Source organism: Lethenteron reissneri, unplaced genomic scaffold, assembly GCF_015708825.2.
Source record: "Lethenteron reissneri isolate LAM-NWPU_2019-01 unplaced genomic scaffold, ASM1570882v1 scaffold_1672, whole genome shotgun sequence".
Classification (NCBI taxonomy): domain Eukaryota; kingdom Metazoa; phylum Chordata; class Hyperoartia; order Petromyzontiformes; family Petromyzontidae; genus Lethenteron; species Lethenteron reissneri.
The window spans coordinates 1-27363 of record NW_026891413.1 but is presented as its reverse complement, the minus strand read 5'-3'; the positions used below and the strand labels follow the sequence as shown (position 1 = coordinate 27363).

General features: G+C 57.4%; 1 protein-coding gene across 1 annotated transcript; it reads left to right on the top strand.

Annotated features, from left to right (window-relative positions):
• The first annotated feature begins 213 nt into the window (after positions 1-213).
• On the top strand, positions 214-17212 carry LOC133339226 (coiled-coil domain-containing protein 3-like). Its single transcript, XM_061547376.1, is given in 7 exon segments — positions 214-737; positions 3243-3805; positions 7879-8053; positions 14285-14395; positions 15970-16155; positions 16157-16270; positions 16856-17212. Coding segments are annotated over 6 exon segments (1392 nt in total). The 5' UTR covers positions 214-737; positions 3243-3356.
• Positions 17213-27363: the final 10151 nt, after the last annotated feature.

Sequence of the window (27363 nt, the reverse complement as noted above, 5' to 3'; positions counted from 1 at the left end):
GCACGCGGAACCCGACTCACGACCCTTGGAGCGTGGGTCACCAGCGGAGCCGTGCCGTGCTCACACTCGCGCACTCGCTCAGGGAGAGTGCCACCACCACTTGTGGTGGACTTGAGAGCACGTGTGGTGCATTTCCTCCTGCAGACGGCGCAGTGGTAGCAGGCGCACCTCGGGGCTGATAAAAGCGACGCGCGCCCCCTCTCTCTCGCACACACACAGCCACCGCTCTCTCTCTCTCTCTCCTCCTGCTCGCAACACTCCCCTCGCTCTCAGCTGTCTTCCTCGCTCCTCGACAGACGGGATGAGAGGAACTCCGTGAGAGGAGCTGGGGACAGGCAGGCATGGCCCACTGTGCCACCACCACCACCGCTGCCGCCGCCGCTGCTGCTGCTGGCAAGGAGAGGCGCGGCGTGGAGGAGTGAATCTGTGAGGAGGTTGCTGGCTGCGAGACGAGGACTGGAGATTCGCGTGGTCTCCCCGCGTGGAGGAAGGAAGGAGGAGGAGGAGGGGGGGCAGCGTCGACTTTACGCGCCCTGGGTGCCGCAGCGTCGTCTGCGTCTATCGGCGGCTCCTCCTGCAGGTCCCTCGAGCTCGTGACCAGGCGATGGGTCGGGGCCGGTGGCCTCCTCCCGAGTGAACGTCTCTCTCCCTCCGTGTCGCTGCTGTCTTCAATCAAATCGCCGCCGACGCTGTTGGTTGCGGAGCAATGCGCTGGCTGGAGGCCGCCTAATCACTCGGTAAGGACTCCGCGACGCTCCTGCCGCCCCTCCTCCTGCTGCCGCTGCTGCTGCTCTTTAGCTCCGCGAGTCGTAAATCACCGACAGAGTGGGGACGGCGTTCGGGGTGGGGGGGCGAGCAACGAGCAGCGGACTTCGCATCCCAGAAGGGCGCAGGTTCGAGTCACGGCGCGGCAAAGTTCCTCCACGCCGCCTCCGCTGTCCACTCAGCAGCATCGGGCAGCAGTCGCGGCTGTCGGCAGATTGTCGCGTGTGGTGGTGGTGGTGGTTGTGGGTGGTGGTGGTGGGGTAAACTGTGGGTAACTGCCACCATTTTTAAAACATCAGAGAAGCGCGACAGGGCAGTGCCCAATACCATCTACGGAAGGGGGGGGCTCTCCTCTAGAGCCCCCCCCCCGCCTCTCGCAATGGAGGCCCTTCACTTCGCCAACAGCGGCGAGAGCGAGAACTTGCAGGGCTGCGCCTCTAGCCACGAGTGCGTGCCGACGGCTGCTCGGGAGGGCGTCCCCGTGAGTGGCTCGACTCCTCGCAGGGGCTTCGTTCGGGGCTCGCGGAATCGTCGTCGTCCCCCCGTTTCCCTGTCTGCGCGACTCAAAAAAGCGATTTGGTCAAAGTCGCCGCGTCCTGGAGGAGCGCATCGCCCGAGACGGTGCCTCCAAAATAGTGGCCGCCGACAAGGGGCGGCACGCCGCCTGTCCTCCTGCTGCCCGGTGGGGTCACGGGGGTCACAGGGGTCACGGGAGTCACAGGGGTCACGGGGGCCACAGGGGTCACGGGGGCCACAGGGGTCACGGGGGTCACGGGGGTGGCTCGCGTGTCCAGCGCGTGGCGCACGGCGTGGGGTCGTCGAGTCGAGGCATCGGGGCGATGCGCAACGGGGTTCGAGTGAAACTCGAGAGGGGCTCACTGCCGAGTCCCCTCGAGAGCATCATCGAGGGCGAGCAAAGCCCCGGGGGGCAGCTCCTTCACCTTTGAGCGTCCACCCAGCGCGTGCACGGGGGCGCACCAGGCCGCCAGAGAGACGCGGCGCGTTCCTCTCGCGACGAGAACTCCACCCACGCGGCGTCGGCCAGCAGCTCGGAGTGAACGGAGCTCCAGACGCCTCATCCCGCTTGATGTGTGCGGCGATAGCACCGAGGAGCGGTGGCGCAGTGGTTAGCGCACTGCGCCGCACACCCCGGTGACCCGAGTTCGTCGATTCCCGCTCCACGAGCAATAGCGGTGGGGGGTATTTGAAATCGTTCCTGGGCCTCGCCTAGGTCGACTCGGCCTCAAATGAGTACCTGGTGCGGTGAGTAAACATCGCGGTAGGACGTGGTGCTGGCCACGCCTCGTGTATCGTGCCCCCCTGAAGGCCCCACGGGGGATCGTTGTGCAGCAGCAGCAGCAGCGCTATTGTTGTAAACAAAGTTGCAGAGCAAAGGGTCCACAACTTGGAGCGGCCAGCCACGAACAGCACGATAATCAACGTTGTGATCGATAAGAGCGTACGGAGTGTTTCTCGAATGGAGAAAGGCGATGAGAGCTTGGGCAGGAAGGGATGACCGGGGGGGGGGGGAATCCCACGGTGGATCGGTGCGAGAGAAGGCGCAGACAGACAGAGACAGAGAGATGCGTCTGGGGTCAGGCCACGCGAAGTCGTTCACGCCCAAGGGGTCACGATTCGTGATTCGTTTCCTTGAGGGCGTAGACCGCGTCGTGACGTTGGGTGTGATCTTGAGGACTCGTGTCGGATGGAAATGGTCAACAACGTAACCGGCGTCTCGACATCACCACTCGCTTTGCTCATCAACCAAATCAATCGTCGTGTTTGCCCACGTAACTCGCTTTCCTCGGTCGGGTGGTGGAGGGGTGTCGTGAAAACAATGACATTTCACACAATGGCATTTTACACAATGGCATTTCACACAATGACATTTTACCGACACGATCTGACCCAAGGTAAACGAATTATGAATCAGAAGTATTGTGACCTGCAATGTGTGTGTGTGGATATTGCACTTCTTTCGCACCGTACGTAGCCAACCGTGCTAATCCGAGGTGTATGTCCGGTGGGTGGATCAGGGAGTGTATGAGTGGGTGTGTGCGTGGGTGGGTGCGTGAGTGGGTGGTTGAGTGAGTTGCGTGGGTGGGTGCGTGAGTGGGTGGGTGAGTGGGTGGGTGCGTGAGTGGGCGAGTGGGTGTGTGAGTGAGTGGGTGTGTGGGTGCGTGAGTGAGTGGGTGTGTGGGTGCGTGAGTGAGTGAGTGGGTGTGTGAGTGGGTGTGTGAGTGAGTGGGTGTGTGAGTGAGTGTGTGTGTGGGTGCGAGAGTGAGTGAGTGGGTGTGTGACTGAGTGTGTTGTCTTGGGCCGTGGGGTGGTGGTGCAACACAGCGTGGCTGAGACGAGACAGCCTGAGACGAGACCCACACGTCCGCTGCCGCTGTTTGTCGCACAATCCGCTGCTGCCGCTGCAGCTGTCTGGGTGCTGTCTGGAAAGACGCCCGCGCGCTCTTCTCTCCCCGCAGACAGCTTCTGTCACCAAGCCGAGGTCCCCGCTCGCGAGCTCGCCCAGGGAGCTCGCGGCCCACGGGGAGGAGGCGGCGGCACTCGGCCTCGACTCGCCGCTCCATCTCGCCGACATGGCCCGGGCCCCGTCCGCGTCGCCGACCCCCCGGGACGAGCGGACCCCGCGGCAACGGCGACCGCCGCCGCTGCCGCCGCTGCTGCTGCTGCTCGCGTGGACCTGCTGCTGCTCCTGCTCCTGCTGCTGGGGCTGCCAGCTGCCCCAGGACTGGCGGCCGCAGAGCGAAGCGTGTCGCGCCGAGTTGGCCGAGATCATCGTGATGGCCAAGGTGCTGGCGCTGCACCAGGACTCGTACGGGGTGCACAACCTCCTGCCGTGGCAGGGGGGCGGCGGCGACTCCTCGGAGCTGCTGTACGCCGCCGAGGTGGAGCTGCTGTGCGACCAGGCCTGGGGCTCCATGCTCGAGATGCCCGCCGGAGCACGCTTCAATGTCACGGGCCTCGGCTACTTCTCGTGCCACTCCTACACCGTCATGGAGAACAACACCTACTTCTTGTTCCTCAGGTGCGCCTCGGACTCCTCGTCCTCGTGTCATCGACATCATCATCGGCATTGCCATCGTCGTCATCATCAGCGTCGCGTCATTTGGGGCAGGCCATAAATGACGTCACGCACCTGGGGGGGTTTGGGGGGGGGGTCAAACATTTGTGACGATGTGTGACGAGGGGAGGGGGGGGGTTGAGAAATGTGACGTCGCATCAAAATGCGCAACTTTAAATAAATATAGACAACACGTTCTACTTAATTAAATAGACGTTTTAATAAATGTTTTCTCCTACAACATCAGAGTACAGCGCCACATTAAATACGCACTACAATGACAATAGTTTAACGCGATTTGAAGCATGTTTTTTTTTCAAAATGGAAATATGGTTTGGAGGGGGGGAGGGGGGCAGAGCTTTGTGACGTCATATTTGAGAGGGGGGGTCTGACTTTTTGTGACGCCGTGTGACGAGGGGGGGGGGGGGGTCAAAAATCGTCCAAAATCGCGTGACGTCATTTATGGACGGCCCCTTATCACCATCACCGTCGTCACTGTCATCATCGGCACTTCCATCCATGTCCCCCCGCTGTTGGCGGTGCTGTTCGTTGCCGGCCGCTCGGCGCTTTAGGCCCTGGCCGTTGCTTGTAGGGGTGACCACGCGGGCAGGCCGGGTGCTGTGGGAGGAGCTTAATCAGCTGGAGCACTCTGGGCGTGGCTTGTTGGGGGGTTTCCCGCCTTCGCGAGTCAGGATGCTGGGAAGGGGAGGGGGGCCCTAAGTGGCCAGGGCTTGTTGTGGGTGACCACGTCAACCCTGGCAAACTGCAGCCCGCTCACGCACCACGAGACATCCTGTAGGTCCGCTCGGCGTGAAATAAACAACGCGCATCTGGTCCGGCGTGTTCCAACATCAGCACCGGAGAGACAAAGGCGGTCAAGGCGTGCGTGCTGATCGCCACCCTCTCCCTCGTGTGCCGAGCTGGCTGGCCTCGTCATCGGTGCTCGCTCGCATCACGTGACGCCCCGCATCACGTGACGTCACCCCGCATCACGTGACGCCGCACCGCAGCACGTGCCGCCCCTCCTTCGTGTTGTGTGTGCGCGTGTTTGTGTTTGTGGGGAGCGGTGGTGCAGCGGTTAGCGCGCTGCGCTATGAACCTGGCCACCCGGGTTCGATTCCCGCTCACGGCCAACACCGGTGACGATTATCTGAACCGGTCCTGGGCTTCCCCAAGGTGCAATCCCCGACGCTGATGCCTGAATGTTTGAGGTTTGCATGTTCCATCTCCCCGACGTCGCGTGGATTGTTTTTCTCCCGGTCCTAGTTTTTCCCTGCACATTTAGAAACGTGCGTTAAGAGCGTTTGGCTGCTGTACATGTCCACACGATAAGCAACTTTGTTGAGCTATCATTTGTGATGGCCAGGTCGCTTCTGAAAAACAGCCACACAGCTCAATGGGGCCCTACCTGGTAAAATAACAAAAAAAAAGTGATAAAATAGTGTGACTCAACCTCAAATCCGTACCCGATGCGGTGTGTAAGCATCGCCACTTAGGGAGACAAAGGCGGCCGGGCGTGGTGATTGACCACCCAACACCCTCGCGTGCCGTGCCGGCCTTCACTTCGGCGCTCGCCATTCTCCCCAGCAGTCCGCTAAGGCCGCGCGGGGGATCTTTGTGCGTGTTACGTGCGCGTGTGTCAACACCCCCCGGGGCTGTCGTCAAGCGCCGTCCATTGGCGCGAGCCCCATTCCCCAGCGCGCGCGAGGACAACGCCCGGCTTGTCGCGATCCTGAACGCGCCCGACGCGTGCCGTGCCCTTCCTGTTTGCCGCTCGCGAAGAGCCTCGAGGATTTCCCCGCCCTCACCCCCCCGAATCCTTAGTATTTCCCTTCGAACGCCAAAATAAAAAGGTGGAGACTGGGCTCGCTTCGTTGGCGCGCGCCAGGGTCGCGGACGTGCGGAGACACAGGATCGCCGCCCTTGTTGAGACGAGAGCGCTGCTAGCGAACACCTCTTGATTTGATTTCCTACCCACGTGACTTTACCGAAAGAACCAAAGAGTATGGATTCCTGCGGTCACGACAGCTTCAAATCGAGATTTAACACATCTTGAGGCTGGCGCGACCTCGTGTGTGAGCGAGTGAGTGAAGGGAGGTACGCGCGCGGGTAGGTGGGTGGGTGGGTGTAGCCGGCATTGACTTACATCGGAGGCTTCCACTTGATTTGGCGAATGTCCAGTGCTGACGATTGAACGACGAGTTCAACTCGTAACGCAGCGACGCCACCGCCATCCGTTCGCTCGCCCTGAGAGGCGCGAGGAGGAGCCGAGGACGAGCGAGAATGCAGCAGCACCCATGCGGTCAGCCGGCGCCACGCCGCTTCCCCTCGAGCTCTGCGGTCCTCTACATATTAAGATGTTACGGGCCGAGTTCTGAGCGTACACGTGAGAGGAGCCCACGCTCGGCAGTGCAGACAGGAGCCCCATCTCGTGGTGCGGGAGAGGGTGAGCGGGCTGGAGAGTTGATTGCGCCGCTGAAAGTAGAAGACGTACCCAGCTCGTAGAGCGAAACGTCGGACATCGCGGTAAACAGCGCACGGCACGACCCACGCAGAGGCACCGAAGCCAGGTTAGACCAAGCCTGGGTATGTACGGGGATTGGTATCCGCGTGTGTGTACACATGTGTGTGTACCTGTGTGTGTACCTGTGTGTACATGTGTGTGCCCTGTGTGTGTACCTGTGTGCCCTGTGTGTACCTTTGTGTACCTGTGTGTGTGTACCTGTGTGTGTACCTGTGTGTACCTGTGTGTGCGTACCTGTGTGTGTAACTGTGTGTACCTGTGTGTGTACCTGTGTGCATACCTGTGTGTACCTGTGTGTACCTGTGTGTGTACCTGTGTGTGTGTACCTGTGTGTGTACCTGTGCATACCTGTGTGTACCTGTGTGTGTACCTGTGTGTGTACCTGTGTGTAGCTGTGTGTGTACCTGTGTGTGTACCTGTGTACCTGTGTGTGTTCCTGTGTGTGTACCTGTGTGTGTACCTGTGTGTGTACCTGTGTGCGTACCTGTGTGTATCTGTGTACCTGTGTGTGTACCTGTGTGTGTACCTGTGTGTATACGTGTGTGTACCTGTGTGCGTACCTGTGTGTATCTGTGTACCTGTGTGTGCCTGTGTGTGTACCTGTGCGTACCTGTGTGTGTACCTGTGTGTACCTGTGTGTGTACCTGTGTGTGTACCTGTGCGTACCTGTGTGCGTACCTGAGCGTACCTGAGCGTACCTGTGTGTGTACCTGTGTGTAACTGTGTGTGTACCTGTGTACCTGTGTGTGTACCTGTGTGTGTACCTGTGTGTATACCTGTGTGTACCTGTGCGTACCTGTGTGTGTACCTGTGCGTACCTGTGTGTGTACCTGTGTGTACCTGTGCGTACCTGTGTGTGTACCTGTGTGTGTGTGTACCTGTGTGTGTACCTGTGTGTGTACCGGTATGTGTACCTGTGTGTGTACCTGTGTGTGTACCTGTGTGTACCTGTGTGTGTACCTGTGTGTGTACCTGTGTGTACCTGTGCGTACCTGTGTGTGTACCTGTGTGTGTGCCTGTGTGTGTAACTGTGTGTACCTGTGTGTGTACCTGTGTGTGCCTGTGTGTACCTGTGTGTGTACCTGTGCGTACCTGTGTGCGTACCTGTGCGTACCTTAGCGTACCTGTGTGTGTACCTATGTGTGTACCTGTGCGTACCTGTGTGTACCGGTGTGTGCATGTGTGTGTACCTGTGTGTGTACCTGTGTGTGTACCTGTGCGTACCTGTGTGTACCTGTGTGCGTACCTGTGTGTGTACCTGTGCATACATGTGTGTACCTGTGTGTATACCTGTGTGTGTACCTGTGCATACCTTTGTGTACCTGTGTGTGTACCTGAGCATACACAGAAAGGTACGCTCAGGTACACACACCGTGCTCCCCGGGCGTGGTATTGGCCACCCACTCTCTCGTGTGCCGTTCCGGCCTTCATAGGTGCTACTCGCTAACAGCACTTGCTACCAACAGTCTGTTAAGGCTCCACGGGGGACCTTTGTCTTTGCGCTCCCCGTCAGGATGGATGAGAACTACCACCTCGTGCCGCACGGCGTCAACTTCCAGGACGCCATCTTCCCCGAGACGCAGGACACGCGCCGGATGTTCTCCAGCCTCTTCCAGTTCTCCAACTGCTCGCAGGGCGCGCAGGTCCACCTCTACTCGCCCGAGTGGGAGATGCAGCAGGACAACGAGGTGAGTAGGCAGCAGCAGCGGCGGCAGCAGGGACGGACGGCAGCTCCCGTGCACGGCTGCCAGCCCTTGGGCCGCGTCCTCCAGAGGCAATGCCACCAACAAATACTTACTCGCGGGTAACCGCCCACGGTGGCCATTGCGAGCAAATATTGTCTTCGGTAATCGAGCGCTCCGTGCCGATCGCAAATGCGTGCGATCGTAAAGTCGCGCCGGAAGCTTTTCGCGAGATAAACAGCTTAAACATACGCTCCAAGCGTGGTGGTGTTTCATTCAGACGCTGTCTCCCCGACAGACCTGGTCTTCACCTGAGGACGTCTACTTGCGTTGTGGCCGAAACGTCAGGAGAATTATTTTATGATGTTTTATTTTTATTATTTTATTATTTCCCTTCTACGTGACTTTACCGAAATAACCAAGAAGAGATGAACGCCGTTAGGGAAGGGTGCCTTACTTGATGTACAATAGCGGTGTTGGGGATGTTGCCCACGGTGGAAACTGATCCCGTTTGCCACCCCAAGTGGGTACAGGGCCCAGGCCCCTTGGCCTGTGGGCCACGTGGTAGGGGGCTTGCTGCTCCTGGTGGGAGATATTGGGGTGGAGGTACAACGTAACTAACACACCTCTTATCCTCATTCAAACTCGCTCTCAACAGCCAGCAATGTGCTCCAGCACATTGGAGGCGAGGGTTTGTGCATCACAAAGATTTGTGAGACTCTAAAACCCTCTGGCCCAAGGTTCAAGTTCATTTATTAGGTATAGCCCTGTGAGCCATTCGGCTCTTGAATCGGGTGCAACCGCAACAAACAAAAAAAACAAAAACATGAACAAGAAAAAAAGGTAGCCAAGAGATGTCATCAGAGCAGGTAGATTGTTGAATCCATTCGCACGGATCTTCTCGCGTTATTGCTTCCTTTGCGTGGATTTTGTTCGTGTGCTCAGGTTTCCTCCCGCAGACAAAACGCTCATTGATGAGAATGGGCAAACATCCCAACGCACGAGCCTCGGGACTCCGTACGGATTTGCCGGATAAATAAAGGCGATGAGCTCCCGTGAGAGTCAGATGTTCATTGGCAGTAGCGCCTATAGCTGAGATGGGTTTTTTTACGTTCAAAATGCCACCACATTGAATTGACGTAACGAGATTTGCCGTTCCCACTGCGGAATGAGAGGCCACTCGTGCACACGACAAATGCCTTATTAATCAAGTTTAAATCTCGACTTAAAGCTTTCGTGACTGCAGGAATTCATACTCTTTGGGTCTTTCGTTAAAGTCACGTAGACGGGTTCAAAGAAATAACCATTCTACGTGACTTCACCGAAAGACCTAAAAAATATAATCAGGATTACTTTACCACGGATAGCTTGCGTCATGTGCCCGCATTCAATGGTCCTCGCTAACAGCCCTTGCCCCAATAGTGTGTTAAACCCATACAGGCATCTTTGTCTTTGGGACCTGAGTGCGAGCGCGAGAGAAAGCCACTTCATCACAAGACGCGAGGGTGCCGTCGTGCGCTCGGCCAGGTCGAGGGCTCGAGCCAAGCGATCTCGCCTGCCTTACCACGCACGGGCCACGCGCCGTGGTCTCTGGCAGTGCTAGATTTGAAGCTTTCGTGACTGCAAGGATTCATACTCTTAGTTCTTTCGGTAAAGTGACGTAGGTAAAAAATGAAATTAAAATTAATAAAAATAAAATAATAAAAATCACGACGTTTCGGAGGCAACACAAGTCTCCGTCATCAGGTGGGACCGTCACAGCCAGATTTGCTGCATCAAGTGAGGCAGGGATTCAAGATGCAAGCTCTTAAATATTAAATTAAACATAAATGTATTAATTTTAATTGCATTTTTTACCTACGTGACTTTATCGAAAGAACTAAGAGTATGAGTCCTCTGGCAGTGCCACACCGGCGAAGTGGCTGGCGCCGAGCTCAGAGGACCGCTGTGTGCAGCGTGGGGGGGGGGGGGGGGGGCAGCACGCGGGGGCAGCACGCGGGGCAGCCGGGCACAGCACGCAGAGAGAGCTCACGGGGGGCTCTGGCGTGAGAAGCCGCATCCACCCAGAGGCCCTCCCGAAGCCAATGGTCTCCCCTGCAGCCATGCAGACTGTTGGGGCAAGTATACGCTTAGGTTTTTTCGATAAAGTCACGTAGGTAAAAAATAAAAAAATAAAAAATCACGACGTTTCGGAGGCAACACAAGCTTCCGTCTTCAGGTGGAACCGTCTCAGCACGACTGCTGTATTAAGTTGGGGCAAGTGTTGCCAGCGAGCACCGATGCATGTCAATGCGACACGGGAGAGGGTGGTGTGGTCAGCGCCACTGCCGATGTTAATACGTCACACCAGGCGCTCGTTTAAGGCTGAGTCTACCTAGATGAGGCCCAGAACCGGGATCAGATTTGTCGCTGATGTTGGCTGTGAGCGAGAGTCGGGTCGTTGGGTTCAGCGCGCAGCGTGCCGACCGCTACGCTGGCCAAATAAACACGGAGATCTTATCCTAATCCAAACCCTTTCTCTCGCTGAATAGCCAAGGCAACAGCCAGAAACACGTTTGCAGCGCGGGCACACAGGGTCTCTTCATCAGCAAAACACAACACAATTGCAGCGTGCTGTTGATGTCACGGTGACATCAACGTTCCTGCGTACATTGTGTCCAGTATGGCGATGGCCACAGCCCAAGAGGCGAGATTGTGGCATTGTTCATGTGTGTAACATAGCAGCAGCAAGGCAAACGCGTGCCAGCTTCACTCTTCTTGGCACTCACCGGTGCAGCGTAGCCATATGATGGCTACTGCCGGCACTTGTGCTCGAGGGACTTGCGTTGAGGAGCAGCCTCGGTGCGCTGGGGACAAATTCATCTCAATGTTGCTTTCATCGCGCCGAGGCTGTGTCAGGTTTGATCAGTCGTCCTGGCACTCTACCCGCGTGTCTACGGCAAGGCCAAGTCACCAGGACCCTTGATGACCTGGGTTCACTTCGTGGCCAGGATGCTCAGCGTGGGTGGCCACCTTATCCCACCATAGGCCGACTGCCAGAACCGCGCAGTTCGCCAAACTGAAGTTCAACACCGGCAACACCGACTCCGGATCTCCGCGCGAATCAAATTTCCGCCACCCGCACACCGGAGCCAAATCCCGGCCTGTTTCGGCAGGCGACCCTGTGCACGGCGTTAAATGTAAATGGTGTGGGGGGGCCTCTAGGTCTACTCAGCCTAAAACGACTACCTGGTGCGGCGGTGCTTTCATCATGAAAGGCGGCCGGCGCGTGGGTGCCGTGCCGTGCGGTGTCGGCATGGCGCGTCCCACGGCAGCACACGGCCGTCTCCTCACCGCTCCACGCGCTGGAGATGGCGCGCCACCCGCAGTCGGAATGGCGACGAGTTCGAATCCGGGCCAGAGGGTGACTCCGGGCCCGTGATCCCTCCGTGCTCGATAAAACCAGAAACCAGAAACGCTGGAAGTCAACAGACGGATGTACTGCGGAGAGACGGGCACTCGCCATGGGAATGTGGAATTTCCACCGCTGGCCCAGGACGTCGAATGTCGATGATTGCTGCCCTTCGCTCGTTTGGGTGCCGAGAGGCTGTAACTCGACCCGACTCGTGATACGTAACGCGTGACATTTCGGAGAATTCCGTTTGACGTGATCGCAATATCGGGTGGCGTCAGATGGAAAACATATCTGATGCTCCGTCTTTGGAGGCCACATTACCAAACGGTGACCTTCTGGGCTGACTTCATTTTTGTTTTTGTTTCAGTAACCCGAATGCAGCTCCCCGTTTGGGCTGCGTGACAGATCGTTTGTCAACCTGTCCCTGAAATCCCCAATCCGTGCTCGATGCATTTCACGGCGAATGCTGGCCGTAACGGCCTTGCTTGAGCGGTGAGTTTGATGATGGATGTTGCCGATTTCCACGCCTGACGTGGCTTCGCTACATCCATCCCGCAGTGGAGGAGACGCATTCGTGGCGCGAAACACGTGCGGATGTCATTTGCCGTGAATCTTTGAGAAACAAGCAATAACCGGTGAACGTTTCCTCTCCGATGACAACTCCAACGGTGCCATCGGAATTTACGAGCGACCAGAGCGCTGCCTCGTGGGGGAACGAACAGAGAGGAGGCCGCGTCAACCACCACCACCACCACCTCACGTCTCAGCACATATCCACCCATTGGGTGCATCTCGCAGGGAGACGATCAACACGGCCCCAATGAGCGTGGAGTCGTGCTATCATTGGTCCACGTTTCCACGGCTCTCTCCGATCGCTCTCTGCACAGAGCAGCCCCCGTTAGACCCCCCCAACTCCCTCACTCACCCACCTACTCACCCACCTACTCACTCAATCACTCTCCCACTGACCCACTGACTCACTCACTCACTCACCCACTCACCCACCCACTCACTCACTCACCCACCTAATCACCCACCTACTCACTCACTCACTCTCTCACTGACCCACTGACCCACTCACTCACTCACTCACCCACCTACTCACTCACTCAACCACCTACTCACCCACCTACTCACTCACTCACTCTCTCACTGACCCACTGACCCACTCACTCACTCACTCACCCACCTACTCACTCACCCACTCACCCACCCACTCACTCACTCACCCACCTACTCACTCATTCTCCCACTGACTCACTCACTCACTCACCCACCTACTCACCCACCTACTCACTCACTCACTCTCCCACTGACCCACTCACTCACCCACCTACTCACTCACCCACTCACCCACCTACTCACTCACTCACTCTCTCACTGACCCACAGACCCACTCACTCACTCACTCCTTTCGCTTCATAAACCCCATGTAGACAACGACCCTCGGAGTGGATGGCCTCATGCCGTTGCAATTTGGAGTTCTCCGTGGCCTGCTCAAGACCGCCGATTGGAGGCGAGGTCCACCCCGCGGAGAGCCGTTGCATTTCTTTGGCTGTTGACAAAAAGTCAGCGCGCTTCAGGGGAGTCGGGCACGATGCGTGGGGCGATGGGCGCCCGATGCGCTCCCCCCCCCTCCCACGCGTCCCGCGAATCCTGCGCCAACGGGAGCCGCGTTTCATAGCAGACAGGCGGGCGGGCGGGCGGCGCCGGATTCAAAGCCGATAGCGATCGCCCCGTGCGGCAGATTCATTGCTGCCTGCCGGGCGTTCAAATCGCCGGGCGCCATCGACTCAACTGGCTCGGAGGTTTCGCCGCAATTCCCCCGGCAGGCATCGCTACCTGCCCGCGGGCTACCAGGCAGGTCAATTCAGCCCCCCGAGAATCGGTCATCCCGGTGCGTGAATGTCGGGCGCTTGGGGGAGACAAAGGCGGCCGGAGCGTGGGTTTAGGCGACTGCCGGCGCGTGATCGAGTGGACGGAGGCTTCCGTGCGTGGCTCGCGTGGTGCCAAGGCGGGCGATTTGCCAGCCAGCGCCCGTGATGGAGTTGAAATTAATTTCCTCCTAAAAATAAACGCGCAGCAGCTCGCGCGAGACGTCACGCCCCGACACGGAATTCTTTATGGACTTATTTTGGTCTCGCGCGGGTGGAATGGGCTGGGGGGTAAAGCCACACAGCTGCAAAAGCCCAAAAAACGTCGAGCGGCCAGCAACGAACGGCGCTGTCGTCGTAGACGCGCGGCACAGAGTTACCAACGCGTCTTGAAATTGAGCAACGCTTCCTAGAGCTGGGGAAAAGAGACGGCGGGAGGGAGTTCGAAGTCTGTGCCATCGCACGGAGTTTCCCCATTCCCCCAATGTGCGTGCCCCCACCACCCCCATCCCCCACCACTGCCCCCCCAACGCCACCACCCCCACCACCCCCTCCATCCCACCACCCCCACCACCACCACTGCCCCCACCACCCCCACCACCACCACCACCACCCCTACCACCACCACCCCCTTCACCCCACCACCCCCAACACCCCCACCACCACCCCCACCACCACCACCCCTTCCACCCCACCACCCCCACCACCACCACCACCACCCCCTCCACCCCCCCTCCACCCCCACCCACCCCCACCACCCCCACCACCCCCACCACCCCCCACCACCTCACCCCCTCCACCCCACCACTCCCACCCCCACCACCCCCCCTCCCCCACCACCCCCACCACTCCCACCCCCACCACCCCCACCACCCCCACCACCCCCACCCCCACCCCCACCACCCCCACCCCCTCCACCCCACCACCACCCCCACCACCCCCCCACCCCCCCACGTGACTGTGTTGCAGTTGCTTTGCGCCCCGATCCAGTCGGCGCTGCTCGAAGAGGAGGACCGCGTGCGGAAGCTCACGAAGCAGCTCTCCGTGCTCGAGAAGAAGAACCGGCACCTGCAGCAAAAGGCAAGTGGACGTCGTTCCCGAGTGCCGACTGCCGGCACGGCTGCTCTACCCCTGCATGCCGGAGTAAGGCAGGCGGGGGGGTGGGGGGGGGGGTCCCGGGGGGGGGGTCCCTACGGGCAGTGGGTGGGGGGCCGTTGTCAGACGTGACTGCCCCGTGTGGCCGGGGCTCACCGAGGGAGGAGGGAGCGACCGTCAGCCCACTGCGCGTCTCGGCTGAGCCTCAAACAAACACAAACAAACACAAACAAACAAACACAAACAAACACAAACACAAACAAACACAAACAAACAAACACAAACAAACACAAACAAACACAAACAAACACAAACAAACACAAACACAAACAAACACAAACAAAGTAACACGTCGTCTTTCGCGACCAATATTATTCACAATAAAGTTTTTTTTGGGTTAAATGATGACGTCACCGTGCTGCTGCTCTATTTAAGACCGGGAGCAAGTGGAGGGCTTCACCATTCTGGCGAATTGCCCGATGATGCCGGATGTAATTACCAGCGAAACGTCGTACTCAAAACACATTCCTGCGGAGGGAGCGGGTAGGAACGTTGGGTTGCTCGGTCAATGGCCAGGGTCAACGGCGGCGTGGTGTATTCCGCAAATATGGCCGACTGTGAGGGCGGGCACAAGCCGGCGTGAGTAGGTTAAACGTTGAGTTTTATAAGGGCACCACGGGGTGACCAGCCCCTCCCCACCCAGCCCCACCCCTCCCACCCCCACCTAGCCCCACCCTTCCCACCCAGCCCTCCCTCCCTACCCAGCCCCTCCCCACCCTCCCCACCCAGCCCCTCCCCACCCTCCCCTCCCCCCCAGCCCCTCCCCCCCCCTCTCCACCCAGCCCCACTCCTCTCATTTTTGGATGCACGACGGACGGACAGAATAATCCCCTGTGGGCTGGTGGAACCAGGAGGTTCCTACCAGTAAAATGTAAATGTTGTGGATTCACTCTGCAACACACCGGTGGGCTATAGTAGTGAACTATTTGTCTTTTGTAAACGTGGCACGTTTTTTACTATTTGGCCGTGTCGGGTGGTGGAGGGTTATGACACATTTATAAATAACGCGATCTAACCCAAAAACGTTTATGATGAAAAACAAAGTATCTTCTTGGTTCTTTCGGTAAAGTCACGTAGAATGGAAATAATAAAAGAATAATAATAAAACAATAAAATAATTCTCACGACGTTTCGGCCACAACGCAAGCAGCCGTCCTCAGGTGAAGAACAGGGCTGTCGAGAAGACAGAGTCTGAATGACAGACCTGTTCTTCACCTGAGGACGGCTGCTTGCGTTGTGGCCGAAACGTCTTGAGAATTATTTAATTATGTTTTATTTTAAATTTTTATTATTGTATTATTTCCATTCTACGTGACTTTACCGAAAGAACCAAGAAGATGAATCCCTGCAGTCACGAAAGCTTTAAATCGAAACAAAACAAAGTAGTATACAGATCAAGCGCGAGGTTCAGCCAGGGCCCGTGCAAGGCCACGCAGGCTCACCGCCCCGTCTCTTCCCGCCCCCCCCCCGCCCCACCGCTCCCCCCCACCTCGCCGCAGGTGAAGAAGCTGAAGCGAGTGCTGCGCCAGGCCAAGAAGGACGGCAAGCAGGCGGCCGAGGGCTACCGCCGGCTGCTGGGCAAAGGGAGCGGCTCGGGCGGCTGGGAGGACGGGGGGGGCGGCGGGGGGGGCACGGGAGGCGGCGGGGGGGGGCTGCGCGCCCCTCCCCCCCCGCTCCCCCCCAGGGGGCCAGGCGACGGCACAGAAGCGAGCGCGCCTCAACGCCATCCCTTCAGATCCTGAGGCGCCCGTGCCCGCGCGGCTGCCGAGCGGCCCGTGGGTGGTGTCGGGGAAGTCGGGGGTTGACACCCGGCCCCTGGGAGCGCGGGGGGGGGGGGCAGTCGGCCGTCTGTGTACGGCACGAGATCCCGTAGCGGCGGCGGCGGTGTCGCGCCGACATTGTCGCGGGCGACCGCGCAGATGCGATAAGGGGCCGAGTGGTGACCGGGCGACGCGTCCTTGGGGGTTTGGTCGACGGCGGCGACCCCCACACCGCTCGCACGTCGCTCCGATCGCCGTGCGGCCGGAGTCGGAAGAGCAGAGGCGGCGGGCGGTGGGCGATCCTGCGTCGTGTCGCGCCACGATGCGGTCTTGACGCTCGCGATGCGTGCATCGAGCGGCGTGTGTGGGATTCGGGCGGCGTTACATGTATGCAAGTCATATGCGACATACGCTACGCTTAGGTTACTGGAGCAAAAGAAAATGTAAAAACGAGTTGAGTTTTGTTGTTGTTAATATAGAGAATATTAATATACACACGACGACGGGGGCCGCGAGAATTAAGACAAACGGTGGGAAGTGCACCACGTTGTGGACGTGACGCGAGGGGGGGCGGCCGTGCCGCCGTTGGGGCCCACCGGTGGTCGTGGTGTTGTGGGGGCCCCAGGGGCCATCACCACCGGTGGCCGTGGTGTTGTGGGGGCCCCAGGGGCCATCACCAGTGGCGGTCGTGGTGTTGTGGGGGCCCCACGGGCCATCATCACCACCAGTGGTGGCCGTGGTGTTGTGGGGGCCCCAGGGGCCATCACCGGTGGTCGTGGTGTTGTGGGGGCCCCAGGGGCCATCACCGGTGGTCGTGGTGTTGTGGGGGCCCCACGGGCCATCATCACCACCAGTGGTCGTGATGTTGTGGGGGCCCCAAGGGCCATCACCAACGGTGGCCGTGGTGTTGTGGGGGCCCCAGGGGCCATCACCAGCGGCCGTGCCGAAGCAAAGCAAAGCCCTGCTGGCCCAGATGTCGTAAAAGCAGTGAGACTCACTGTAAATATTTACAGTGAAGCCTTTTACAAGAAACAACTACGAGCTCAGTTTTGTTTAATTTGCTTTTTGTAATGTGTAGCGCGACTCCGTTTCTGGAAAATGGAGCACAATATCGATATTATTATTATTACGATGATGATATAACACGGAATTAAAGTGTCTGGTGATCTTGGACTCTTGAAGCGATACAAGTGCAATGTAATGTGGTTCCACGTGGCAGCCTGCAAGCCCCAGCCATACGAAACGCGGAATTATGCTCCCTGAGAATTAACAATTGTGGTCACGTAACAGAAACTACGGACCGTGTCGTGATCCCACCTAGGTGTGGACCTCCTTCAACGAAAGAGGAGGAGGAACAGCAAAACTGCTCCCAACTCTCTCTCATGATGTCCTCTCGCCGTGGCCGGCAGCAGACCTCTGACATTGGCACCGATCTTGTGCACGCGCCGAACACAGAGCAGTAACGTCTCCTCCTTCCACGCCCCCTCGGCCGTTGTAGCGGGCGGCACGGTCCTAGGACGTGCGCGTGTGACACAGCTCGATGGGATTGGTCGTGCGGTGTCTTGTAGGGTTCCTTGACGTTAGTAGCAGGGTCGTGAAGTCCGCGTTACAGAAACAGCCAGAGAGCTGCACTTGAAGAACGCAACTCGTACGGCGGTGAAGATTGCACAGTGGGGGTTGACGCGGGGAGGGGAAAGAGGTTCGTGTGGAAAATGCAAGGATCGTAACGGTGGGATGGGGATAGCTCGTGGCAGGAAAGCATTGGGGAGAGGAGATTAGGATGATGATGATGAGTGGGACTCCCGTGCAGGGAGGAGATGGAGGACGACTCACCGAGGCCACCATCGGAGTGGCGCCCAAAAATCGGTGGCCAGGGGGAGCCCTGAAACCACGCGGTGGTGATGGCGGTGGTGATGATGGTGATGGCGGTGGTGATGGTGATGATGGCGGTGGTGATGATAGCGGTGGTGATAATGACAGTGGTGATGGTAGTGATGGAGGTGATGGTGGAACTTAGAACCGGCTGAGGTGGGGGGGGGGGGGTTGAGTTCCGAGCGAGCATCGGCCGCTGGCTCCTGGCGCGAGCAGCGAGGGAGCTGTGCCCGTGCGTTCTTGATGACAGCGAGTGTGTTTCAAATTATGGCTGCAACTACACTGTACCAATTTACTGTATGCTTTACGGTTGCAATATCCTGGCGTCGCCGTGCCTAGGACCATTGCAGGCCCAGGTGTCTCCTCCCTTCGACGGGAGAGCGGTCTCCCAGGAGACATCGAGAGAGTCGCTCTGACGGGACGAGGGGGGGGGGGGTACAATCGTCGTGTGGCCTGTCCCTGGCCTCCTTCTCCCTGACCCCGGCCTCCTGCATCCCTCCTTGGCTATGTGCGGTACCGGATTAAGCTAGTGCGGGGCCTGTAGCTTATGTTATAGAGGGACACTGAAATATTAAAAACATAAATGTTTAACTTGCATAGTAAATTAATTGTATTTTTTCACTTGCTATACAAGCAGATAATACGACAAATCGCTAACCTTAAACACCCAGTCGTTCATAAAAGTTGAAGGCGGTATAGTGCTATAGTAATAGAGCAAGTGCAGAATCACTGAACCGGAATTGATAGCTTGAAAGCATTTAGCGTGGGGCCCTTGGAAGTAGCTGCTACACGTGTAGTAGCTCCTACACGTGTAGGAGCTACGACACGTGTAGTAGCTACTACACTTGTGTGTAGTAGCTACTACACTTGTGTGCTACTACGATAATCCGGGCAGTGGGCGAGGATGGCCTTCACCCCTCGGCCCCTTCCCCCCCCCCCGGCCCTCACCCCCGGCCCCCCCCCCCCCCGGCCCTCAAGCCTCCCTCCCCGAGCCGCGACGACAGACGGATTATCAAGCTCACACTTCAAAGCCGCCACCACACCCACCCCGCCCCCCCACACACACAACCCCCCTCTCTCTCTCCTGAAAGAGCCATTCATTCACTCATACGCCAAGCAGCACGAGGAGGGCACACGGCGCGGTCAGGGAAACGTTGGTCGCAAACAGAGGAACGAGCTCAGAGCGTCGGGGGCTGTGGGGTAGGGGCCGACGGGAGCGTTGCGAGCGTTCCGCGTCCGGCTCAACCACGCCGCCGCCACTACCGCCACCCTCGTCTTTAAATCGGAGTCGATGTGCGACCACGTGGTGCCACGCGCGCTCAGCGTGGGCCGCGTGGAGGTAGCGAGGGGGGGGGGGGTGCTGCCACCGTTCCCGCTGCGCGCGCGCGGTCGATCAGAACTGCTGCGACAAAGTTGAACAACGGTTCGCCGGCAAATCTCAGTGGCGAAAACATCAATTGGTGCTGCCCTAGCAGGGTCCATATGGGACCGCCGCCACCGCTTCTCACGACGCGTTTGGCCGGGTTCATGAGCCACGAGGGCCGCTCGCGATTTTTGCGGAGCGCACGAAGCCCCGGGCTGCGACGACGGAGCGACAGACGCGGCCAACGTCGCAGCGAGCGACATCCAAACCCATCGTGGGCCCACCCGTGCTGACCGGCGTGGTGAAGTATGGTCAAACCTTCCCCCACCCCCCCCCCGACATAGAAGTCCTTCATCATGCGGTGAAGTGACAAAGGAATGAAACACCCCCCCAAGGTGATGATGTCGATTTCGAGGTCAGACAAAGAAGGCCCCCGACCCCGTCACCTTCCGGTTGCTTGCGAGCGGCGGGGAGAGCGGCGCGTGGAGCCACAGACGCCAACGCTGTCACACGATTTATTTTGTATTCTAACCTGTCGCGATACAGCCAACGATAGACATTTAAATACAACGTCGTCGAGAAGCGTGCGGGGTGAGTTACGTTGCATGGTGTACAAACGTCTCCGAAGAGGGGAGTCCATCAATCATGAAACAGCCACACAAGCACAGAACCCCCGGAAATCCTTGAAAATATCAGATATCAGATAGAAAAAACAAAACCTTCATGAGTTGTAATTTTTTTTGTATTTTGTTTTATAAACAAATATTCATCGTTAACGACGCTTGCAAAATACGGGTAGAGTTTGTTCTGTGTGTGGAGCGGCTTTCTGGCAGGGTGGCTAACATTCTCGTTTTCAAGAAGTAATTGTCACGAAAGACCTAACGCTGCTCAGTGGATAACGACAGCGAAAGTGGCTGGGACACGCGCCTCACACTCAGAGACACGCGGACTCACACTCAGTCATCGGCAAGTCCACTCAGCTCCACGTCCTCCTGTACCACATCACCTCATCTCTTCTCTAGTCCGTGCCGCGCCCGTTTAGCCCCCTCTATCCGGCCGAACAAAAGCTGTTTAGGCATGCGGTGGCTGGGCATTGCGGGCTACACGACCCAGCCAACGCAGCCTTGCCTGCCGGAGGAGCTCACCGATGGGACTTTGCCAGATCTTTCAAGGATTTGTGAGCTCCTCACACAATCCAGCCTGGTTAAACCCAGGATGGATCGTAGGCAGACAGCCTAAATGTTTCCAACCGGCGAAGATGCACCATTAGGGGGGTCTACGTTTCGCAAACGTAGAGAAGGGAGGGAATGACCGTGGCCGAGAAGACCTGAAGCGTCGTGCGGAGCGACAGACCAGGTAGCTTCCACACAGCCTTATGCAAACGATGAAAAGATATTGCCGCTCGACTGATTCGGAGTGAGACCTCTGCTGTTAAACCGGAGCCGGTCATGAGCACACTGTCCAGGTATGGGAAACTATCCACTCTCTCCACAACTGCTCCATCACCGATTGGGAGCTGTGGGGGTGGAGTGTCCGATGGTACAAAATACCCAGGCAGGTGCTTAGTTTTGGTGGGGCTGATGGTAAGGCCCCACCTCTTAGTGGCACGCTCCAGTTTCAGCAGCAGCGTCTCCAACTCCTCCTCTGAATGAGCAGCAATTACCAAATCATCGACATACATAATATGGTTGACCAATAGGGAGCCATCCCTTGACCACACCCGGGCATCGATCAGCCTCCCATTATATCTGTACCAAATAGAAATCCCCCGTTACAGCTATTGAAGGCTTCACGAACTACGTGGTCAAAATAGATGTTAAATAATGTGGGAGCCAGAGGACATCCCTGTCGCACCCCAAGGTGTACCAGGGAATGGCTCTGACTCCCGGCCATGTAATTTTACCCCGAGCCCGCTCACCATCATGAAGGTCCTTAATGATTGTGAGCAGAGGGCCAGGGACTCCGAAAGCACGAAGAACAACCCAGAGCCCAGGTCTACTGATGGTATCATAGGCCTTCACCAGGTCAATAAAGCAGAGATGTAGGTCTTGCTCGAATTCCCTACACCTCTGCTGTAGCAGATGGACAGAAAATATGGCATCCGTGCAGGACCGCCATTTCCTGAAACCGCATTGGGGCTCCGCAAGTCTCTCCTCAGCGTGCTTATCAAGGCGATGTTGAATAATCCTTGCCAGGACCTTACCCGGCACACTGAGGAGTGAGATTGCCCCTGTAGTTGTTACAATCTGTGCTGTCCCCGTTCTTAAAGAGGGGGACCACCAGTGCATCCTTCCAGTACTGCGGAAACCGTTCAGTGGTCCAGACTGTTGTTATGATGTCAGGTAGGGCAGTCTGTGCACAAACGCCACCCTCCCTCATCATTTCGCTTGGGAGATCATCTCTGCCCGGTGCCTTCCTAGTCTCAGACTCTGGATCACCTTCAGTACTTCCTCAACAGATGGCACTTCAGCCAGCCACTCACAGGGGGGTGACTTCTTCCTCCAATCTTTGAGGCACTGCAGCCTCAGCAGGGTCATCCCCATTTTGTGCCACGATGTTTTCCTGGCTGAGGGATTTGCCCTCCCCCAGGACCTCACAGATATGCTCAGCAAATCTGCAAACCTGTTCCTGGGGGGTTGGAGATTGGATCACCGTTTTTTCCCCTCATGATGGTAATATGTGTGGCGCTGCAGGTTACTTTTTGATGGAGTTAAATAGGGAGTTGTGATCGCGGGCCACTGAGGCAGACTCCATCTCCTCAGCAACCCGCGACCACCACCCATCCTTGCAGCGCCTCACGGCTCTCTGAACCTCCGAGCGAAGGCTGCGGTAAGCCTTCTCATTCTCTGACGTGGGATGCTGTAGCCGATGAGAGTGGGCCTGTCGCTTTGTCTCAGCCAGTTTGAACACCTCCTCTTGTCAGCCAGGGTCTCTGGGGAGGTCTGGACCGTGTACCCAAAGCAGCCAATGCAGCGGCATGAGTCACAGTCCTAAACCTCGCCCATTACCTCAACATCAGGAGGAGTGGGGGACGATGCCAAGCCCAGCTGCAAGCGATGATGAAATTCTCGCTTGCAACTTCCATCAGCTAGCTGAGACAGGGCCACCTTAGGTTGGAATGGGATCCTGAGTGTACACCCACCACCGGAGTGGAAGAATGGCTGGCGTATCTTGCAGATGACAAGTCGATTGTCAGAGGGCAGATCAGCTCCACGGTCGGTCCTGGTGTCAAGGAAATGGGCTCGCATCCGCTGGTCCGTCACTACATAGTCCAGCAGATGTTCTTGCTTGAACCCGGCATGCATCCATGATGTTGTGTGGATGTGCCGATGCCGGAACAGCGTGTTGGTAATTACAAGCCCATGGGCTGTAAAAAAAATCTAGCGGCCTTCTTCCGTTGTTATTGAGCTGATCTGGCCCATGCCTTCCAATCACTCCAGACCAGGTGCCAGCATCATGACCAACTCGGACAATGACTTTATACCGAGGGGCCACTTTAGCCAGCACCTGTAACAGGAGGTCATAGAGACACGCACCTCGCACTCAGAGACACTCACAGAGACACTCACACACCAGACACAGAGACACTCACACACAGAGACACTCACACACAGAGACACACACAGAGACACTCACACACAGAGACACTCACACACAGAGACACACACACTCAGAGACACTCACAGAGACACTCACACACAGAGACACACACACAGAGACACTCACACACAGAGCACAGAGACACCACACACAGAGACACACACACAGCAGACAATCACACACAGACCACCTCACACACAGAGACACACACAGAGCACTCACACACAGAGAGACACACACAGAGACACACACACACAGAGACACTCACCACAGACACTCACACACAGATAACTCACACACAGAGACTCTCACACACAGAGACACTCACACACAGAGACACACACACAGAGACACACACACAGAGACACACACACACAGAGACACACACACACAGAGACACTCACACACAGAGACACACACACACTCAGAGTCACACACACACAGAGACACACACAGAGACACCACACACAGAGACACACACACAGACACTCACACACAGATACACTCACACACAGAGACTCTCACACACAGAGACACTCACACACAGAGACATCAGAGATACTCACACTCCGAGACAACTCACACTCAGAGCACTCACTACACAGAGACACTCACACACAGAGACACTCACACACAGAGACACACACACACAGAGACACACACACACAGAGACACTCACACACAGAGACACACACACACAGAGACACTCACACACAGAGACACACACACACTCAGAGTCACACACACAGAGACACACACACAGACACGCGCCTCATACTCAGAGACACGAGCTCTGTTCCCGACCCTGCGTTTCCATGCAGTGGGTACCGACTCCGCGAGAAAGTCTTCCGGCCGGTGGTCGTGTAGAAAGTACGGTGCACCCGCCATGGGAATGTGGAATGTCCACCACTGGCTCTGGCCCACCGTAAAACATGAGCATAACCGCTTTCATTCTTTGACCAGGGCGATGCTCCGACTTGACACGAATCGAGAGTGATCTGACGTGACACTCTGCTGTAGGAAACGCACTTACTCGACGTCGGATTTGCACCGCACGCTCAAGCGTCAAGGTTCACGACAAAGGACGTAGCCCCACGTGACGCGAACTCCGGCGGCTACGGTGGGGGGCCCCACGTGACGCGGGTTCCAGCTCCGGTGGGGGGCTCCAGGCGGCCTGGGTCTCGTGTTCTCACCCCACCCCCCCCCCCCAAGATCGCCTGCCCCGTAAAAAACGATGGAAAACTCTCCAACTCGCCAGAGGGCTGCTGCTGATGATGATAATACAATAACATAGGGTGTGTTTATGAAGTGTTTTGTTATGCTTGGCATAAAAACTGTGTTTACATGATTTATTTAGCCAGATTGGACTTTAGACATTGTTTTGTACGTGCAACGCAAACTCACCGCTCCTATGAACGATATTGTCATCGGATGATCCGTGCATCGTGATCCTGCACTCACCCTGCACTCGACCCTGCATTCCACCCTGCACTCCACCATGCACTCTACACTGCACTCCACCCTGCACTCCACCCTGCACTCCACCCTACACTCCACCAATGCTCTCCACCCTGCACTCCACCATGCACTCCACCCTGCACTGCCACCGTGACTCCACCCTGCACTCCACCCTGCACTCCACCCTACACTCCACCATGCACTCCACCCTACACTCCACCATGCACTCCACCCTGCACTCCACCCTACACTTTACCCTGCACTCCACCATGCACTCTACCCTGCACTCCACCCTGCACTCCACCATGCACTCCACCCTACACTCCAACCTGCACTCCACCCTCACTACCTGCACTCCACCCTACACTCCACCCTGCACTCCACCCTACACTCCACCCTGCACTCTACCTGCACTCCACCCTGCACTCCACCCTGCACTCCACCCTGCACTCCACCATGCACGCCACTGCACACTACCCTGCACTCCACCCTGAACTCCACCCTGAGCTCCACCATGCACTCCACCCTACACTCCACCCTGCACTCCACCCTGCACTCCACCATACACTCCACCCTGCACTCTATCCTGCACTCCACCCTACACTCCACCATGCACTCCACCCTGCACTCCACCCTACACTTTACCCTGCACTCCACCATGCACTCCACCCTACACTTTACCCTGCACTCCACCATGCACTCTACCCTGAACTCCACCATGCACTCCACCATGCACTCCACCCTACACTCCACCCTGCACTCCACCATACACTCCACCATGCACTCCACCATGCACTCCACACTGCACTCCACCCTACACTCCACCATGCACTCTACCCTACACTCTACCCTACACTCCACCATGCACGCCACCATGCACTCCACCCTGCACTCCACCCTACACTCCACCCTGCACTCCACCCTACACTTTACCTGCACTCTACCCTGCACCCTGCACTCTACCCTGAACTCCACCCTGAACTCAACCCTGCACGCTACCCTGCAAATTAGGGATTTCGATCGGATCATTGGGGGAGGGGGGCACGTGCCACTCCCCCCCCCCCCCCCCCCCCCCACTGGCCACGTGGTGCACACAAGCGCGTGGCGTTCAGTTCGCTGGAGCGGATCGCGCGCACGCCGAGCTCCCCCCCGTCGCCCGCTGAACGCCGCTCCATCTCCCCGGGGGGGTCCTCTGTCAGCCAGGGTATCCCGTGCCCTGGGCTGTGCGGCAGCCCCCGGCACGGCGGCCCTGCGCCGACGTCTGCCGTCGTGCAGATCGGACGCGGGATTGTGGGAACTCGTTGGCAGTGCGACCATTCCGTCAGTGTGGTGTGCTGCTGCTGCTGCTGGTGACGAAATGCTGAGGGAGGGTGGCGTTTGTGCGCAGACTGCCCTACCTGACATCATAACAACAGTCGGGACCACTGGACGGGTTCCGCAGGATTGGAAGGATGCCCTGGTGGCCCCCCTCTTTAAGAAGGTGGACCGCACAGACTGTAACAACTACAGGGGCATCACTCCTCAGTGTGCCGGGAAAGGTCCTGGCAAGGATTTTTCAATATCGTCTTGCCAGGCACGCTGAGGAGAGGCTTGCGGAGCCCCAATGCGGTTTCAGGAAGGGGCGGTCCTGCACAGATGCCATATTCTCTGTCCGTCTGCTACATCAGAGGTGTAGGGAATTCCAACAAGACCTACATCTCTGCTTTATTGACCTGGTCAAGGCCTATGATACCATCAGTAGGCCTGGTCTATGGGTTGATCTTCGTGCTTTCAGAGTCCCTAACCATCTGCTCACGATCATTAAGGACCTTCATGATGGTGACCAGGCCCGGGTAAAACTACGTGGCCGGGAGTTTGAGCCATTCCCTGTACACCTTGGGGTGCGACAGGGATGTCCTCTGGCTCCAACATTATTTAACATCTATTTCGACCACGTAGTTCGTGAAGCCTTCAATAGCTGCACCGGAGGAATTTCCATCTGGTACAATACAATGGGAGGCTGATCGATGCCCGGGAGCGGTCAAGGGATTGCTCCCTATTGGTCAACCACGTTATGTACTGTATGCCGACGACCTGGTAATTGCAGCTCACTCAGAGGATGAGTTGGAGGCGCTGCTGCTGAAACTGGAGTGTGCCACTAAGAGGTGGGGCCTTACCATCAGCCCCACCATAACGAAGCACCTGCCTGGGTATTTTGTACCATCGGGCACTCCACCCCCCACTCCCAATCAGTGATGGGGCAGTTGTGGAGAGAGTGAAAAGTTTCCCATACCTGGGCAGTGTGCTTATGACCGGCTCCGGTTTAACAGCAGAGGTCTCACTTCGAATCAGTCGAACGGCATTATCTTTCCATCGGTTCCGTAACGCTGTGCGGAAGCTACCTGGTCTGTCGCTCCGCATGAAGCATCAGGTCTTCTCGGCCACAGTCATTCCCTCCCTTCTCTACGTTTGCGAAACGTTGACCCCCCTAATGGAACATCTTCGCCGGTTATAAACATTTAGGCTGGCCTGCCTACGATCAATCCTGGGTTTAACCAGGCTGGATTGTGTGAGGAGCTCACAATTCCTCGAAAGATCTGGACAAAGTCCCATCGGTGAGCACCTCCGGCAGGCAAGGTTGCGTTGGCTGGGCCATGTAGCCCTCATGCCAAATCACCGCATGCCAAAACAGCTTTTGTTTGGCCGATCGAGGGGGCTTAACGGGCGGGGCACGGGCTAGAGAAGAGATGGAGTGACTTGGTATAGGAGGATGTGGAGCTGAGTGAACTTGCTGATGACTCGTACCAGCGGTGTCAAGATCGGCCTCTGTGGAGGAGGCTTGTGAAGGACGCTACTGGGCA